General features: G+C 51.9%; 5 protein-coding genes across 5 annotated transcripts; 2 read left to right on the forward strand and 3 right to left on the reverse strand.

Moving 5' to 3' along the window:
• Positions 1-1,901: 1,901 nt before the first annotated feature.
• J4E78_000064 (uncharacterized protein) lies at positions 1,902-2,441 on the forward strand (the record flags this gene model as incomplete). The annotated part of the gene is made up of 1 exon (XM_049360730.1): positions 1,902-2,441. The coding sequence occupies one exon, from the start codon at positions 1,902-1,904 to the stop codon at positions 2,439-2,441; it is 540 nt and encodes a 179-aa protein (XP_049226013.1).
• A 1,825-nt stretch (positions 2,442-4,266) lies between these two features.
• Positions 4,267-4,779, reverse strand: J4E78_000065 (uncharacterized protein; the record flags this gene model as incomplete). Its single annotated transcript, XM_049360731.1, has 2 exons — positions 4,267-4,543; positions 4,592-4,779. 2 exons carry the CDS (start codon positions 4,777-4,779, stop codon positions 4,267-4,269), a joined length of 465 nt encoding a protein of 154 aa, XP_049226014.1.
• A 3,889-nt stretch (positions 4,780-8,668) lies between these two features.
• On the forward strand, positions 8,669-11,035 carry J4E78_000066 (uncharacterized protein; the record flags this gene model as incomplete). Its single annotated transcript, XM_049360732.1, has 2 exons — positions 8,669-8,807; positions 8,856-11,035. 2 exons carry the CDS (start codon positions 8,669-8,671, stop codon positions 11,033-11,035), a joined length of 2,319 nt encoding a protein of 772 aa, XP_049226015.1.
• Positions 11,036-11,994: 959 nt separating this feature from the next.
• J4E78_000067 (uncharacterized protein) lies at positions 11,995-12,930 on the reverse strand (the record flags this gene model as incomplete). The annotated part of the gene is given in 2 exon segments (XM_049360733.1): positions 11,995-12,911; positions 12,924-12,930. 2 exon segments carry the CDS (start codon positions 12,928-12,930, stop codon positions 11,995-11,997), a joined length of 924 nt encoding a protein of 307 aa, XP_049226016.1.
• A 1,197-nt stretch (positions 12,931-14,127) lies between these two features.
• J4E78_000068 (uncharacterized protein) lies at positions 14,128-14,876 on the reverse strand (the record flags this gene model as incomplete). The annotated part of the gene is made up of 2 exons (XM_049360734.1): positions 14,128-14,239; positions 14,287-14,876. 2 exons carry the CDS (start codon positions 14,874-14,876, stop codon positions 14,128-14,130), a joined length of 702 nt encoding a protein of 233 aa, XP_049226017.1.
• Positions 14,877-18,158: the final 3,282 nt, after the last annotated feature.

The following is an 18,158-nucleotide window of genomic DNA, read 5'->3' on the forward strand; positions in this document are numbered from 1 at the left end:
GGGCAGGTGGGCGACGTCACCGTGGCACATTGAGCAGGCGGTTGGTGTTGGGTGGATGTGGAGGTGTCGACGACGATGATGGCGCATTGGCCCTGAACCGCCGTCCTGCGCGACTTGCGAATCCAGGCCGGCTCCCTGACACGCGAATCCGCTAGCCGCCAATGCGGAAGTCGCCGGCGCTTGGCCCTGCCTTGGTGTCGCTCCATCACTCCAACCACCTGCAAACCTCAGATTTCTCATCATCCTTCACCCTTCGTTGCTATGCGCGACATCGCCATGCATGTTAGGTGCAACAGTTTCGACATCTACAGCGGGCATGTAGAATGCTGGCGATGACGTGTCCGCCATTCTCATCGACTTCCTGGAAGAGTGGGAGCTATCCGTATCCGTCCAGTGGAATGACCGCTCTTCAAACTGGTTGTACTCTGGGTCGTCCTCCACGTCGGACCAGTTTGGTAAGTTTTCCATGTCAAAGTCATCCGTGTCTTCGTGGTCGGTTCTTGGAATACTGTCTGGGTGTGGCGAGAGGCCAATCGATTCCAGGAAGAGATCACACGAGTCGGCCGATCGTGTTATGAAGGAAGGCGCGCGCTCCGTGTCCGCAAATTCGCCTCGCCGTTGTGCGTGGTCCTGCTCGACTCGCTGCGCCGAACAACACGCGAAAGACCATGCTGAGACGCTCTCTTGACTGGCAAGGCTAAGCGTTACTGCGTCCGCTTGTGATTCGATGTCTATCTCCGAAGAACAGAGACTCGCTCTTTCCTGTATGGCGCATTGGTCGTGTCGACGTTCCTCTCCAGTACGGTTGCGTTCAATCCTGTTCTCCGGGCCACATACGAAAGACTTGCTCCAGTCCCTAGTCGTACCAGGAAGGCTCATAGTCTTTGGTCGCGCGACGCTTCGTGGAAGACGCCGATCGTCTTCCTCAGATGTATTGCCCGCAGCCAAAGACGAAGACAGCGTCAGTCTCTGGCCAATGATGCGTAGTTCGTCCAGCGGTAGCCTGTGTACGAAACGCAATATCGCAATATTGACTTGGAGACCTGCATACGCATTTAAATCGCTTATACGCTGGTTGACCGTATCCTTTCTCGGAGCGCTATCGATGGACGCTCCACCCCGCTTCACTGTCTCGGGGCATGTGCGGTCGATCGGCGCGATCGGTGGCATAGACTGTGACGTTCGCGCTTCGTTGTGGGACGTTGCTCGGGTTTCTATTGTCGAGGTAGATTTGCTGTCCGTGTCGTGTTGCGCCAGAGAAGAGAAAGGGCTTGATTCGCGCGACCCTATGGACTCGCCACGCGCTTTGAACATGGAGATCGACAATCGACGACTTAGCGAACGAAAGAATTGCTTGACTTTGCCCATCGGTAGGCTTGATATTCGCGACGTAATCATAACGCTGGTTGAAGAGTAAAGCGTTGCAGTAAATTCGAGTAATTACGGTGTAGTATCGGAGATCGACTGCCATAGCGCATTCGTGGCTTCTTTCACAAGTCCGGCGCAACTTTCGCTCGGAAGACCTTTGCCGTTCGTACCTGGATTCACCGGCCGTCGTGAATACATACGACAGCTGTCTTGCCACGACCTTCCGCTTCACGAGCACCTCGTCGCAATACCACATCCGAAGCTACACAGTGTATCGAAATAAAGGCGTGGGAGAGGAAACACAACAGAAACGACGATGTTGGAAGTTAGCTTCGTACGATTTCCCGATACTCACAGCGGCGATGTGACTCGCGTGAGGTATATAATGTCTGCTCCGTTACTACACTACTCCTCAACCCGAGACCATACTTTCATTTTACTGCCATTGATCCAGCCGCCAGCAACATATCCACTTTACTCAGCAACCAAGACATCGTACACAAGCAATCGCAATACAGCTACCATATCCCATCATGAAGTGCCAGCTTCTCTCCACCTCGCTCCTCCTAAGCCTCGTCCTCGCCGCACCAGTCGCAGAGCCAACCAACAACGTACAGCGAGCTGACAAGCAATCCTGTTCATCAAAGCCCCACCCAACTCTAGAAGACTTCCACAAGGCAGCAAAAAAATGGTGCGACGACCACGTCCGCGCCGACGCTCCCATGCCACCGATGTTGCCCAAGCCTGTCATCGACCCTCACAACAAGCCCGTGATGCCGCCTCTTACCGCCGACTATACCTTCAAGCTGCCCAATCCCGACAAGAAGAAGCCTGACATCTCTCTCGCTGTGACTTTTGAGATTCACGGATTTGCGCCTATTCAGCGTGATGGCTGTTACCTTGGGTTTGGCATGCAAAACGGCTGGGATAATGGGCGGAAGAACGATGGAAAGGTGCAGGAGGAGGAACAAATTGAGAAGGGTAATGTATGTTCGGGACCAGGTGGCAAGACGTTGGTTCAGGGTTGGGATCAGTCGGTGGGTTGGAATAGTTACGGTGTTAGCTTTAAGTGAAAGTAGGAAGGTCTCGTCTCATAGTTGTCACAGGCGTGTTTAGCATTTTTTTTCTCTAAATATAAGCTACCTTAGGTATTACTAAAATAATTCTCTAAATTTAATAAGTATCCTGCCTACCTATCTAATTACATATAAAACTGTAACAAAATATTAGTATATAATTTATTAGTTAGGGCGTTAGAGTTAGTGCCTTAGCTTACTAAGCTCTAATTCTACAAACTAACTTTGTTTTTAATAAAAAATTTTGCTAGTAGGCACCTAAAAACTTAACAGGCTAACGCCTATAGGCGCCGTCACGGGCGTGTAAAGGAGGGTGTTTCTAGTGTCTTGTATCAATTATTCTACAATGGCTTGGCGGGTACGTCCCAGCAACGCTATTCGATCTCGCTGCCATTGATATGCCCGGGAGGTCGTCGTTAAGACCTGCAACAACATTTGATCTAATCAAGTGCTGTCATAGGTATATATCCTCTCCTGACCGACCTCTCCGACCACCACAAACCAGTATAAAGTCTCCAAGCCCCTACCTTACACCTCCGCGCGACATGGTGATCACTCCGTAGTCGGCTGAAGCCTCGGGATAATGGAGGGCGTAGGTTCAGATGACTGCTTGACGTCGTCGTGGTCCTCCAAGGTCACTTCCCGAAAGCCAATGTCGCTAAGCATCAAGGCGCAGTGGGCGATGCGACATGTTACGAGCTAGCTCAATGGCGGGTGCGACATTAGACATCCGGTGCTAGAAAGTTCGCAATGACGTACGTAGAGTATCGGTTATTCTCTCTCGCCTTCGACAGGGTTATTTCTCGTTCACTTCGCCGTCATCTACGCTGCCTATTACTTAGGCCATAAATGTCACGTGCGTCCTGGGGCGCTAAGCGCCTAGTGGATCTACCTATCTATATCAGCTCGGTCTGCCCCTCTAACTCGCTCTTTTCTTCTCTAACTGTCATTACTGCCTTCTCCACAGCCCATCGGCTTGGGCTCACTTTAAGAGATTCTCTTACTGATGAGTTACTTCGGATCACATATCAAGGTTTCACGGGACCTTGAGTGCTTCGTTGTGCTGGGGGCATGTGCGAGGAACTGACCAAGCTTCTTGGAACGTTCGCCAGAGATTCATACTTCGATTCGGGTCTGACAGCCCGATCGGAGTCTCGACCGCAGTGCAGTTCATTTCTCAGGTTAGTTCTTACGAGAACTTACACGCCTGAATTGGTGGGCAAGTTTGATGTGCGATTTGTCGTTTGTTCGCAAGCGATGAGTTGATACACGGGCTTGTTCATCTCCGGTCGCCTGCAGCTCTGGTGTCAGCCATGAGTATGCATCGCGGGATGGACCATTTTCATTGAGTACCTTTCCCTAGTGGCGAGGCTTGAGGAAGGTGAATACATCTTTACTTGATACGTGGAAGGTAGTTCTCGCATTTCAGATATGGGATGAGTTGATTATTAGCCACTGACGTCAGATACTGTGCGAAGATACCATCAGGATACGCGAAATCCCTTCGTCGCTCCAAACATCATAACAGATGATGAGTGCGATATTGAATCATTAGTATACCAGGTTCACATGCAACGTAAGCTTTTGTGGACACATCGTTTTATTCGTCGAGGTTTACGGCGACAGTGTTGCCTCATAGCGGCGACATCAACATGTCTACTCACTCCCTGTACATCCAAAGTTTCCTGTATTGATACACGCGGATTTACTTATCCTTCATCATCCGTCTAATTTGCCGCCTTGGTGAGCACCCTTATTCGTTAGTGAGGTCGTTCTGTAATGGATGGGAAGCTGAACTTACGAAGTGGTGGTCTCACTGTTATTACGGGAGAGCGCCAAACACCGAGTCGAGAAGAGCATGTAGTTTCTCATCCATTTCAGCTTTACCCTGAGCGAGTTCAGCTTTAGCCTGAGCGAGCTCCTCCTGGAGCCTAGCGAGCTCTGTCGAAAGAGCGTCTCGACGGACTTCCGTGGCGTCATTCCTCGCACGTTCTTCGCGGGCCACGCTCTCGATGTCCTTGCGCCAGACACGCATAGCGCGACCTCTACGCCTGAGCTCTCCTAACTTAGCGCGCAGCTCGTCGGCGTTGAGAAGCGAGCTACATGGTTAGACATGACCGTAGTACAGAACTACAGGGGGTACTTACTCGTCTTGCCCGAACAGAAAACCGTCTGGTAGATCCAGCTGGGCGAGGTAAAAGCGAACCTTCTCCTCGTGGGTGGCCTTGGGATCTGGAACGCTCAAGTCGTCGAACTCGCAGGCATCTGCATGCGGAGAGTCGGGCTGAGCTGGCGAAGCCGGTCGAGCGCGTGGAGGGGAGTGCGAGCCGGACATAGTGGTGATAATCTTGAACAGAGGCGAAATCGATGGGATTGCGACGATTGGTGAGAGAAAGACAAGTTGTTGTCGCAAGGCAGACAAGTAAAGTGGGTCCAAGCGCTACTAGGCTACTCTAGCTCGCGCGGTGTGTGACCGGGTGCGGTGCGTATATCCATAGAGTCACGTGCTTTCGTAGACAGTCTTCACTTGGCCACACCACCACGGGGGATTGTCATCTTGAGGTTACCGAGTGAGCTTTGCCGTCAAGATAAGCATCGCTTGTAGCGATCAGGCGCGACGACTTCAGGGATGGCAGGGCGCCTCATTGCGTTCACGATCTCTTATGTAGACCTCCAGGCCGAAGTATCGCCTAGTCGTCGATTGTGGAGGAACGACGCATCGTATGCCGAGGCGACCTTTGTAGTAGGTATCTTGCGTTAAGAATCCGGTGAGATCCTCCTGGGGTGACTCTGAATGTACAAACAGACACCATGTACATGGTTGTGGACTGCATCTTGTCATTGCAGTCATTCTTGGGGTACCGTGATTGAGTGCCATTCCGACGAACCGCCCTGGCAAACGACCGTTATCGACTTACTAACCCACCAATGTACACATCTCAACTATCCCGCGAAGACTTTAAGTTCGAGTGCGAAGCCCGGAAGACTGCATCTCGTGATTAGTAGAGGTGGTGTCTTCGGTGTGGTTGGTAAGCTTCCGGCTATTCCTGCCAATCAGAACGGCCCCGCTTCCGGTACTAAGGTAGCCTACATCATCACCAGTTGACATCGCGGTTCCCATGTGCGCACGATATCTCTTCAGCAGTATTCGACGTCACTTCGTCTCGGAACCTCACCGCAAATCCAGACTTGAACAGAAGACAATCCAAATGGCAAACACCAGCGAGTTGCGTTTCCACCAGTATCCCACTATACGCCAGGTAGTGATCAGCTGACAGATGCAGTCTAGTACGACTAGCACAGAGACTTGTTCGCGATGGTCCATGTAGAATAGAGCATACGGCACGTCGTGTACGAGGCCTCCTCAACGGAAAGTATGCGTTCGATACTTTGAACGCGCACCATGTTTGGGAACTGGAGTTACGTTACCCACAGTATGGACTGCCTCCTCATTCGCATGCTCTTGCTGTGCTGAACATACCAGATATTTCGTACCTATTTCAAGCTTCACTCCCCACGCCAAACTATCCCGAGGCTCCGCGATAGATGGGACAGATGGCGGCGCACATCTAGCGAGTCTCACAGTCGGCAATCGCAGTAGCAATCGCATCCTCATCTTCAACACCGGCAAGCTCAAAGATCTTGTAAAAGTTGACTTCCGAGCTGTTGATCAATGGTTCGAAGAAGACATGGAGATATATGGCCATCCCAAAGATCCCTACAAGCGCATCGACATTTTACCATCTTCTCGAAACGTCAGGGTAGCCGTCGACGGCGTTACACTTGCTGAAAGTTCAAACGCCATGTTCCTTTTGGAGACCACGTTGAGGACTAGGCATTACTTGCCACCGACGAGCGTCAATTGGGAGTATCTCACACCCAGCGACACGCTGACTTTGTGTCCGTATAAGGGTCGCGCGGAGTATTACAACGTCAGCGTTGGCGGCAAGCTGTATCGGGATCTTGTATGGTACTATAGATACCCAACTTCGGAGAGCGCGCCTATTGCCGGACACATGTGCTTCTATAACGAGAGAGTGGAGGTTTATGTTGATGGCGTGAAGGAGACGCCTTGAATGCGGCTGTCCACGCTCTGCGCATGGGTACAAAGTAGATGCCTCGTCAATATCTATGCGATCTTTCGTGCCGCGCAGCTGAGCGTTGAATGAGGTTGTGTACGTGACGCGAGACCGTATGCAGGGCGTTGATGACTTGGGGTCTGTAGTTGCGACGAAGCCGAACCCAATCTTGCATTGTCCGACTCTTCTATCCGCCTGCACCCTCCTATACCTCTCAATTGAATGAGGACTGGGGTCAAAAATCTATCCTTGTGCCAAGTTGTGATGAGCTGTGAAAGGAAACAGGAGAATTTATTGCTGTACGGCGCAGCTGATGCACGGGAGTCACCTTGCCCGTTACGTGTATATTCCAGCTGATAAGCCGGCGAACGTCCGGACAGCTATACACATGGCCATATCCTATTGCTGGCTATTGCGGTTGCTGGCGAGCTGTCCATCAACACTGAAGATGGAAAGAAGCCTCCAATATGTCAACATCATTGACAGAACATATAAGGTTGCCTGGAGAGCAATGGTCGGGTGAACCACGGATCGCAGATCGAGATGAAGATTCGTTATGGTCGGTGCTGCCGGAGCGCGCCAGCCTCGCAAGTGCAGCGAGTGGAGCGATAGTCTCTCCGCCCAGCTACCGTCCGAAAAGCAGACACTAGTCATGTAAAGCCAAGACATATCCCGGCGTGATTCCGATATCTCCAGTGCTAACTGCTTCGAGGCGTGTCTGTTAAACGCGAAACAATCGGGAGCGGCTGGATGGCGCGACGCCTTGGCAGGGGAACCGAGGGGGAGATTGCAGCTGCAACGCCACATGGTCAGCATTCAGGTGCGGAATCCAGCGGCAATTTGGGCACCGCATTCTATACTGGTAGGCATGGTGCAAATGTTGTGTTGCGAGAGCGTGGAGTGTTGGGGTGAAGATGGCAGGCCTGACTTCTTCGAGTGCCGTCAATCTCCGCCGTGCTTCCGACTCGCAGCAAGCGGCATGAACCCCATCCTACCAGCATCACCGGTGCATCCCACCACAACAGGAAAAAAACTGTGCGCTGTCCCACTTCGTATATGCATCCTTACTCAGGCCATTTTGCTTTCATGTCATGCGATGCTGACGGCGATAGACACCACCGCTTGAGGTTGTGGTATCTACAAAGATCCGCAACGTTGCGTGCATCTTGGTCTAGAACTGCGAAAACTGTTCTTTTTCCCGTGGATTTTCTTTGATTCTGTCGATTGACCCAAGCTGCAGGCTCTGTCACGGCAGTGGCAATGCTCGTTTGCGTAGGGCGTAGTTCCTTTTCTCCTGGAGGTGGCGCACGCCGTCGCTCGGTTCCTGCAGCCACCAGCAAACTATCATCACTCCACCCCGCTGTTGTCTTTGCACGGCACACTCGGCATAGGTAATGGCCAAGTACGCCTTCGCACTCTTCGCGAGGCCAAGTATTGGCCTTCGTATCTTGGAGGATGTCTTTCGTTGCGTTGAGCCTGAGGCGCGGACTAGAATTGCAGTAAACTTGGTTGTTTCAGCCGAGCCCGAGCCAAATTCAGTGCGCGGAGAGTTTCTGGATTCCTGCCTCATGGACTATGGACGTCAGAGCAATAACCTACGCGATCAACGCCGCAGCACAAACATCGCAAAGGAACGACGGGGGGCGCACCGTTGACCGGTCGTAACAGTGTATACCCACTATGAGTAGCGATGATTACCATACAATGGGACGCCGTGCTCCACAAACGCCTAGAAAACGATGTATCGAGTTCAGGGGTCGCCATGTCCTAGCCGCTCCCCGAGCCGAAGAGTAAGCCGACCTATCCTTGATACAGCACAAGCGCTCCGGTGATCTACCAACGCCCAGGTTCTGCTGACCCGAAATAGACCGTGTGGCCCTACTATAGTAGAAGCGACAGGGCTGCTGCGCGAAGACGTGCATGCCGAGGCCACTAGACTAATCTCGCTCGTGTCAGGTCTCGCGCCGCCGCGTCGGGGAGAAAGATATATCTAGGGAGAGTCTGCGCCTGGGAAGATCTTCACGAGTTATCGCCTGTCACTCATCGCCCTTACCGTCAACTCGGGGTGCAGAGACTCATCGCTCTTGGAAGTCATAGACTTCCGTACATTCGCTTTTGCAACACACTCGCTTTATTACGCTTAACATGCGTGTCACTACTCTAATAGGCCTTCTGGCCGGACTTGCCAGCCAGACTGTCAACGCAGCCTGCAGCGCACCCCTCAAGATCGACGACTTCTCTAAGAAGGCTTCCAATCAGAACAGCTTGGGCGAGTGGACCAGTGGTAGGTCCTGTTGAAGTCCTGCACAAGAAGAAGGGCTAACCAGCGCAGATGATGGATCCATGTCCTCGATCTCGGCCAGCGGCGGTGTCCTGTCTTTCAAGCCCAAGGCAGGTTCCTACTTTTACGAGACCTTCCCTTGCCAGGCAGCTAGCTCCAATGGATACAACTCCATCAGCTTCCAGATGAAGGGACCTGCCGGTGGCTCCGCGACCCTCGAGATCCAGACCAAAACCAGCTGCTCGGCTACGACGTACTCTTCCAAGTACGTTTCGATCTCTGGATTGACTGGCAGCACCCAGACCATCAACATCCCTCTGTCTCAGTTCTCCGGTGCCAACGCCAATGCTGTTACCGGTTTCGTTTGGGCTGGATTTTCTTCCACCACCGACACATGGCAGATGAGCAACATCGCCTTTGGTTGCGGCAGCAGTGCTGGTGGCAGCACCTCCGTCTCCGCAACTAGGGTAGCTACCACCTCGAGCTCCTCGGTCCGCAGCACCATGACAACTATCTCGTCTCCCACGGCCTCAGCTGGAACCTGCTCTCCTTTGTTGATCGATGACTGGATTTCTCAATCGCGTCTGACTTTCTTGTTCTACAACGCCATGGGATACCCTACCTCTGATGATGCTTCCATGACTTCCATCACCGTTGGAAAGCCGTCTACTAACCACGTCGAGTTCGTTCCCAAGGCCGACTCGTACTTCTACACCCAGTTCCCTTGCGTCGACGCGAAGAAGAACAAATACACCGGTATTTCTCTGCGCATCAAGGCTCCTAAGGGCGCAACCCTGTCCGTTCAGCTCGACTCTTCGGACAACTGTGACGCGACCAACCCCAAGTCCACCTACGCGTCCGCAACTGACCTTGGATGGACTTTCGATGGAACTGAGAAGCTGTACACCATTCCCTTCAGCAAGTTCGCCGGCCTCAACACCGAGAAGCTTACCACTATCCTCTTTTCCGGATTCTCTGGTACCACTTCCTTCGGTCCCATGGCCTTCTACTGCGGCAACTCTGGAGAATACGTTGTGCCTCCTACCTCTGCCGACCCCGGCGCCTCTGCTACCGTTCCCGCTCCTAGCAACCCATCAGCTACCGGCCTCGTGATTGACAAGTTCGCCAACGCCAACACCAACGCCATGGGCAACTGGCACGGTGGTGACGAGGGCATGTCTCTCCAGTACGCCGGCGGCAAGCTCACCATCAAGTCTCCTGATGCCGACTACTCCTACTACACCCAGGTGTCTGGTGGCTGTGCCGACTTCACCAAGTACAAGGGATCTTACCTCCACATTGCTTACACCGGTACCACTGCCTTCACTGTCGCTTTCCAGCAACACAACAGCCAGTGCAACACCGAGATCGCTCCCTTCCCTGAGACTTGGGATTCCGCTGAGGCCGGCCGCTACGCCAAGAACGGACACATCTACATCCCCATTAGCCACTTCAACATCAACCTTTCTCGCGTCGTCGGCTTCGCGCTCAAGGGCTTCCACAGCACTGAGTCCGTCACCCTCTCCGTCATCGAGATTGTCTCCTCTGTCCCCGCTGGTACTACCATTCCCAAGAAGGACGAAACTGGTGACCTAGTCTTCGCATGCAAGCGCCCCAACTCCTTCGCTTTCGCCATCGACGACGGTCAACCCGACCTCGCCCAGGAAGTCCTCAAGATCATCCGCGAGGAGGACGTCAAGGTCACCTTCTTCACCGTCGGCGCTCCCCTTCTCGACGCTTCCACCAACCTGACCAACGTCTACAAGGAGATGATGTCCGCTGGTCACCAGCTCGCCCTCCACTCCTTCACCCACCCTAAGATGGAGGGTCTCCCTGACTACGCATCCATCGACTGGGAATACAACGAGGACGTCAAGGCCATGAAGTCGCAATTCAACGGATTGACCTCCACCTACTTCCGTCCTCCCTTCGGTACCGAGGGTGCCCGCATGCGCTCGCGCCTCACAAAGGCCGTCGGCAACACCGCCAAGATTGTCAACTGGAGCGTCGACGTCGAGGACTGGTTGTGGGCTGAGACCGACACCCCTGAGCAGCAGAAGGTTGCTTTCCAGCGTGACGTCGACAAGGGTGGTAACCTTGTGGTTCTCCACTACCTCTACCCTAGCACTGTCAGCTACCTTAGGGAGTTCATTCAGATCGCCAAGGCTACTGGCAAGCAGCTTATGCGTGTCGATCAGTGCATGATGGACCCTAACGCTCCTCCGCTATAGATCCGATCATGTAGTTTTAATTGAGTTGATGAGAGGATGATACCCGAAGGTGCGACTTGTTGCAGAATAGAGACTCGTTTAGCATATCTTGTTAATCGTAATTACATCTCTCAGAACGATCCATATGAGCATTCAGCACATGGTGACCATCTTCCTGATCTACCGCAGAAGGACTATGCTAGATCAAGCTTGGAGGCATCTCGGGAGAAACTGATTGTGGTGAGCGCCGATAAGCGGCATAGGATTACGATGCCTCTTCCTTTTACCATAAGCACCTTATCATGGTAGGCCCGATTGTCGTGAAGCTACGTCTCAGGTCATGTGAGTAATCACGCACACAAATCAAACCTTCCTCAAGCGTTTAGTAACCACCTTGACACATCTTGACAGCTCTCCATCAAATTAGCTTTGCGTGATTAGTATCTTCATGACATCCTGGGTAGGCGCAGGCATTTGGGGTTGGCTATGCATGTTGCGATATCCGCTATAACAACCGCTGTAAACCTTGGAATGCATTGTCTCGAAAACCAGTTGTACGAAATACGATGTTCGATGTACGCGGCCGATCACGGGCTGTATGCTGGATGGTCCTGGGAAAAGGCACAAGTCGACGATGGAGTGACGTCACTGTCCGCTGAAAACTTCCTAGCGCCGAAGCGACCGGAAATCACGTGCCGTCAGCATGATGGTCGAGTGCAAGCGCATACCGCGCTATCCTTCATACCTACATCCTCGACATTCGCTGTTTCTTCCAAAGGCTTCTCATCGGTATGTGGTCAGCTTCTCGTGTTGGGGTTTGCGGAGCCGCGTCTTCGGACCCTTGACGGTGACGGCTTACCCTTGCATTTCCTCTATAGGCGAGCACACGGCACAAATTATAGTGTCTATTAAGCAATAACAAATGAATTGTCTTTGTAAGCGCGCAACCTTCAAGGCTATCAGACTTTGTCTATCCATGCCTACTCGTTCGTCCAACACCACTTTGGTAAGCTTTTAGGATCCCACTCCCTCACCCTGGTTGCCTCAAACTCTCCCTTCTCGTCCCTACGAAAAACAAACCTTGGCTTTCTCACATATCTCCCGAGATAGGCTTCCATGAACTCATACTCTTCCAGCTCAATCAGCAGCGGTAGCTGCTGGTGGTCTAGCTCCAGATACAGATATCTCGTCAAATTCTTCAGGACCCATGACGACACAGCCCAGAGACCCGGTTTTGTAGTCTTGTAGTGGATGGCATGGTAGATCAGCGAGTCGAGATAGGTAGTAAGATTCGGGACCAAAATGGGACTTGGGTGGCTTGCGCTTCTGCCGCGCGGTAAGCCGGGGAAAAAGATGGCGGGGGGATGCGCCCCAAGAGGCGAATCTGGCACCTTCGTATCTGGATGCACACGAGGACCATACCACCATCCATCTTCTCGGTGCAGAGCTGGATGCCAAGTCTCTTCGACGAGGATAGGCTGCCAACAGTACACGTCGGGGACTTCGATAGTGATGCAGCTATCTATTTCCATATGGTATGCGGTGTCGGACCAAAGAGCTAGGTAGCGGAATTCGTCTTCGTTTTCGATGGAGGTTTGCCGGAGAACGATATCGGCGTCGCAATTTGATACTGGGTCATTGCCAAAAATATCTTCTGGATCTTCGTTGAGTGTCCATCTTGACGTGGCTAAAAGATCCGATGCGACGGCTTTCAGCGTGTTGTGGCGGATGAGAATTTCGCACACATCTGTCATGGTTCCGGCAGACCCCATCCATCGTTGTGCCGCGCATCCAACGAGTAGGAAAGGATGTCGATGCAATGCCAAAATGTCCAGAACGTGGTCGAGGCTGCCCTTCTCGGTTGCGACTGCCTTTGGCGCTAGATAGCCGGTGGTTTCTGTTTCGTTACGATTCATCGTGTGATTACGTTGTGATGAAGTGGTTGAAGTTGGATGTGATGAGAACGATAGAAGAAGGAGGAGTGAGTTGTACGATCTAAGTAGATATTCTTGTATTACGGTAACCTGCGGACGAATGCGCCGAAGAACCGTGGAACCGAGGAGTCAGAACGCTGCGCTGAGATGCTAGCCAACCAATATGCTACGGAAGCGGGTAGCTTTGTCACGAGAGGTGTATCACTGGCGTGCATGCACTGACGCGCAATTCTTAGAACAATACTCAAATGCCCAAGATTCAGGGTAATCTCGAAGGAGATATCGTCCGAGCGCATCGCATTCTCTTGTATTGATGCTATGCTATGTAATGTATCCGACGCCAACGCCTTCCCCTCCAGGGCTTACTGTTCTTATGTTTGTCCAAAAAGCTGCCGAAGTCACACGACGAGATATACACAATGTCGGCGGATGCCAACGTCACATCTCAAGATCGTTACACGTCAGCCCCGTGCAGTTATACTCCACCTAGGTTTGGATGGTGGATCCGGATATGATCCTCCAAGCGAAGTACTCATAGGACACCCAAACGCTTACGCAACTGCAGCCTATACTGAACACATGGAGTCATGGCAACACAAAGGAAGAGTATAAACGCTAGGCGCAACAGCGTACAGCGAGTTTTATGACAAATTGTAATGACAAGAGAGCGGCTTAAGGCCGTGAAAGGGATGACAAGCGTGATGAACATTCCAATCACAGTCTCTCCTCTCCTGGCCGGCACCTCTATCCATCGCAAACCAGTATAAAGCCTCTAAAACCTCTATCTTTCCTCCAGGCGACGCGGTAACTCGGAACCTGTCAATTGCGGGGGTATAGAAGCGGGACCGGCAACCTGGGTGATGTGCGTTTGAGGTACCAAAGAAGCTTCCGGAAATCCATCATCAGGGTGAGCCAAGCCACAGTTCATCTTAAGACACACTCCCTGTAGAGCCAGACGTGCTTCGTCAGTATAGGTCTCATATGCATTTAGTACGGTCCGAACTGACCTCATCGTAGTTGCCGCATTTCATGCGTATGCAGGGAGATCCTCGGGACGCGCAAGCCGGGCAAGTGTGGCTGTTGTTGCAGTGTCGGATCGTCTTGTTGCGGAAACATTCGACGCAGGCGACAATCTTTTCCTTGCGGCGTTTCGGGAGTGTGAACGTGTTCTGGGTTTCTCTAGCCACTCGTTAGCAGGGAGGTCAGACTGAAGGTGATGAAGTCGTACTCAGCTCCGTCGAGCTCTCCGAAGGGGCGCTTTTTGACCATGCTCTGGATGGGTGCGGTCAATCTGGAGTGAGTCAGTAGATGAAGGCTGAATTTCAGATGTAGACTTACGCCATCTCCGACTTGGACTCCGCCTTGAGCGAGACAAGCTTCGCTTCGTACTCGTTGCGCATCGTCATTTCGAACTCCGCCTTGGATAATACAAGCTTCTCTTCGTACTCGTTGCGCATCGCCATCTCAAACTCCGCCTTGGACGAGACGAGCGTCTCTTCGTACTCACAGCGCATCCCCATCTTCTGATCCGTCAGGTTCTTGACGGAAGTCCTCAACTCTGCGCACTCGCCCTCAGCCTTCGCGAGCTTGTGTTCTGCAGCTATCGCCTGACCAAGAAGATCTGCACAGCGCTGGTGGGCGTCTGCAGCTGTGAGGCGTGTGGATATGTCTGACTCTTCCACCGCCTTGAGACGCCTCGCGAAATCTTCTGCCTTGTTGTACTCTTCGATCTTCCGATTGGCAGTGAAGATAGTGGAGCGCTGCTCGCGGTTCTCCGCGTTCAATCGGTTGACATCCCGGTAAGCAGCTCGAAGATCGTCGCGCAGCTTCGCAATCTCAACCCCTTGTTTCTGGGCTACTGGAAGGATGTCTATCAGGGTAATGGTGTTGATGTTGGTACCGCTTGCGTCTCCGATGCTGTTGGCCATGGTGTCGGCTGACGGTTGCTGATATAACTGACTGGGTAGCCCTGGAGGTGTTCACTGCTGGGGTCGGGCCACTACCTAGGTAGAAAGATTGTAAGACAGAGACGAGCGGACGGTCGGCAGAAATCGGTATGACTCACTATAACAAGAAGGCGTATTGCCTGTTTCGATATTTTCAAAGCGCTCACTCACCGTCACCGTCCCCGGTCCGTCACTGACCGTAGCGCTTGATATCACGTGACGCTAGCGTGCCAAGCCACTCGATCAATATACAATCTCGCCTAGTCCCTGCCACCTTTCTCTTTCTTCAACGACTCGCGCCGCCTTTTCCACAATTGATCTGCTTGAGAGCGCACTGTGATCACATTCTATGTGACGCAGTGTGACCCTCCCTCGAACAAGTACCCTTTGGATCGTATTGCCTTCCTTGGGGGCTTCGTTTGTTGCGCTAACGGTTGTGCGTTGAGCTTGCTTCCAGTGATTCTTTTTGGACGCTGGAACAAGCTCGCTATCGAGATCAATGCATTGATCCAAGGTCCGACAACCGAAGACGATGTACTCACCGCGGTTCGTTTTGATTCACTGACACGCTTGAAGGGCGTCGAGATTAGTGCAACTCACGGCGTTGATGGCTTGTCCACGGCGTTGATGGTTGCATGGTCTTGAATGCCTTTCCTTCGGGCGCAGGTCTATGGCTCCGGTGGTCGGGCTTGAGCCAGCTTGCGTTACGATAGGATCGAACTGGGGGCTAGTGTCTTTTCATCGAACTATCTTCTTTATGGAGATACTTGAGGAAGAATTCTGAAGTCATCAATTGTGTTAGCGAGTGCTAAGATACCTAGTTCTCATTTAGCATGATGCGCCTCGCGTTATTACTATTTTGTGAGTTTCCGTTCTATCAGTCTCTTAACAATGATACGCAATATATTCTCTTAATGCACGAACAACGTACATGCCATAACGTCGTGCTAATCACGTTCGTTCAACGTCGATGGATGTTGACCAGCGTGATGGTACACGAATTCAAACGCTCTTTCCGCGAGATCCAGGCCGGACAGCTCTAACTACCCAGGTGGGCTAGTGGATGTTTGACAAGGTGCGGCGCGAGATAGGAACGAACGGTGCCCAGACCGGCAGTCGATGTCGATGCAAAACTGTTGGCGCAACAACTTCACTGCATCGAATTTCACAGCTTTGACTATGGTAACACCCGTTTAGGGGTTTATCTCGGAGTATCTCGACTTTCCATCAAGACCTTATTGGTTCGATGATTATGGCTACCTAGGGCAACGTACATGAACTATTGACAAAATCCCTGTCAAAATTCCTGTCTAGTGAGATTTTGGGTGAACGCTTTGCGCTTTAACTGGTTCTGAACCCTGATTTTCCGGGGAACCGCCGATGAAAAGGTTCCCTAGCGGATTACTCCAAACGCGCATCCCAGCCTCCCGAGGTCGCGACGTGTCTGCAATCTCCCAACATGGATATATGTACATGTATCGTCGTTTCTCATCTTTTGTTTGTACCAAACTATTCAGCACTGGTATCTCCTTTGCTGTTACACCCTACCTGTTACCCTTATCTACACCTCTGATCTCTCCGCTCCCACCCCGCGCCGATGGACGATGATGTAGTCATGTCTTGGGATGACCCATATCAAACCGCCCTCGATCTTGCAACATTACCTACCGAAATACTTGACAAGATCTTTGGGTATCTTCAACCGAGTATTCAGCTGTTCAACTTGCCGAAACGTTGCGACGCGGGATGGCTCATCGACAACGACGACGACCGTGCGAAGAGAAAGGGCTTACATAGTCTTTGCCGGACAACAAAACGACTTCGAAAGAGTGCGACACCTCTACTCTACAGGAATATACATATCGTGGGCTGGAGGGAAGAAAGAAAGATCAGGCTAGAGCAAATGGGCGTACCGCCATACACACGAGTGCCATACGAGTTACAAATGGACGAAGCGGCGCTCGTTCGCCAATTGACAAGACTTCTCCGAACAATCAGCATGCGTCGAGAGTTGGCCGAATGCATCCAAGTTATACGTTGTAATCAATCACTAGCTCGAAGACTCAAAGAAGATGGAATGGAGGAACAACAGGAAGATATGGTGCTAGCGATGGGGGAAGCGATCGATGAAGGCCTACCAACCATAGTGCAGGGTCTGTTCGATCCTATTGCAGCAGGTCTTTGGGATCGCGAGTTCCAGGGGACCCCAGAGAAAGCACAGATGACGCTCTTGCTTCGGTTGAGTCCGAACGTATCAGAACTGACTCTCAATACCTATAACGGGTCTCTGAGCCGGATTCTTGGTCTTGAACTTGGATCAAGCAAACCCGGTCATCTCGCGAAACTTGCTACGATCAACATCATCACAGACCATTTTATTCTCAATGATGAACATGATGGAATACGCTGTTTGTTTCCGGAGCCGGAGTTATACGATGAGCGTATCGCGACTTTTCGGTATCTTCCAGCTTTGGAACATTACCGTCACCATCATCCTTACGACATACATCGCGCCCTTCTCGGCCGCGAGGCTTTACGACTTCCTTTCGAAGGAGATGGGCTCCGAAATCTCAGCACTCTTCATCTTGTCGACTGCAGTCTATCGATGGAACAGATTATCATGACCATACGACCGTGCTGCCGACTAGTGGAGTTTCGCTTCAGTTTGTTCCATCTAACTGCCTATGAAGAACATGACGATACAGACCGGGTTTTGGATTTCGGTGGTATATGCGAAGCGCTTCTCCAAAGCAAGAACACAATGCGATATCTATCACTATCGATGAGACAAGCTGGTGGCGGGCCACCCCAAAGCTGTACCACTCTCGCAGCCGGTACCCTCAACAAGTTCACGAAGCTACAAACTCTATTAGTTCCCGCTATCATCCTTACAGAATCGCCTATCACGATAACTTACACCCCGGAAGAAGTTGAATGGGATCCAACTCATCATTTCCAACTTCGGATAGTCGAGAGCTTGCCCACTTCGATCACCCTGTTGGGTCTCGGCAATGAGCATCTTTCGCGCCCTCGCGATGGCAGTTGGCACCTAGAACTCACAGACGAGGCCAATAGACAGTTGGCAATGGGGATTGGAAGACTGCCCAACCTTCGAGCAGTATGTATTCTACATGCAGCCCAGCCGGATATCGTGTATATCCCGGACCTTTGGGATGCCTGTTTGCAAAAGAATATTGAATACGTGGTACAGGACAGCCTGGAGGGTGACAAGATTCTACTCAAGCATTATGAGATCAATCATTA

This window comes from Alternaria triticimaculans (assembly GCF_023758025.1).
Source record: "Alternaria triticimaculans strain BMP 0046 chromosome Unknown scaffold_1, whole genome shotgun sequence".
NCBI lineage: Eukaryota > Fungi > Ascomycota > Dothideomycetes > Pleosporales > Pleosporaceae > Alternaria > Alternaria triticimaculans.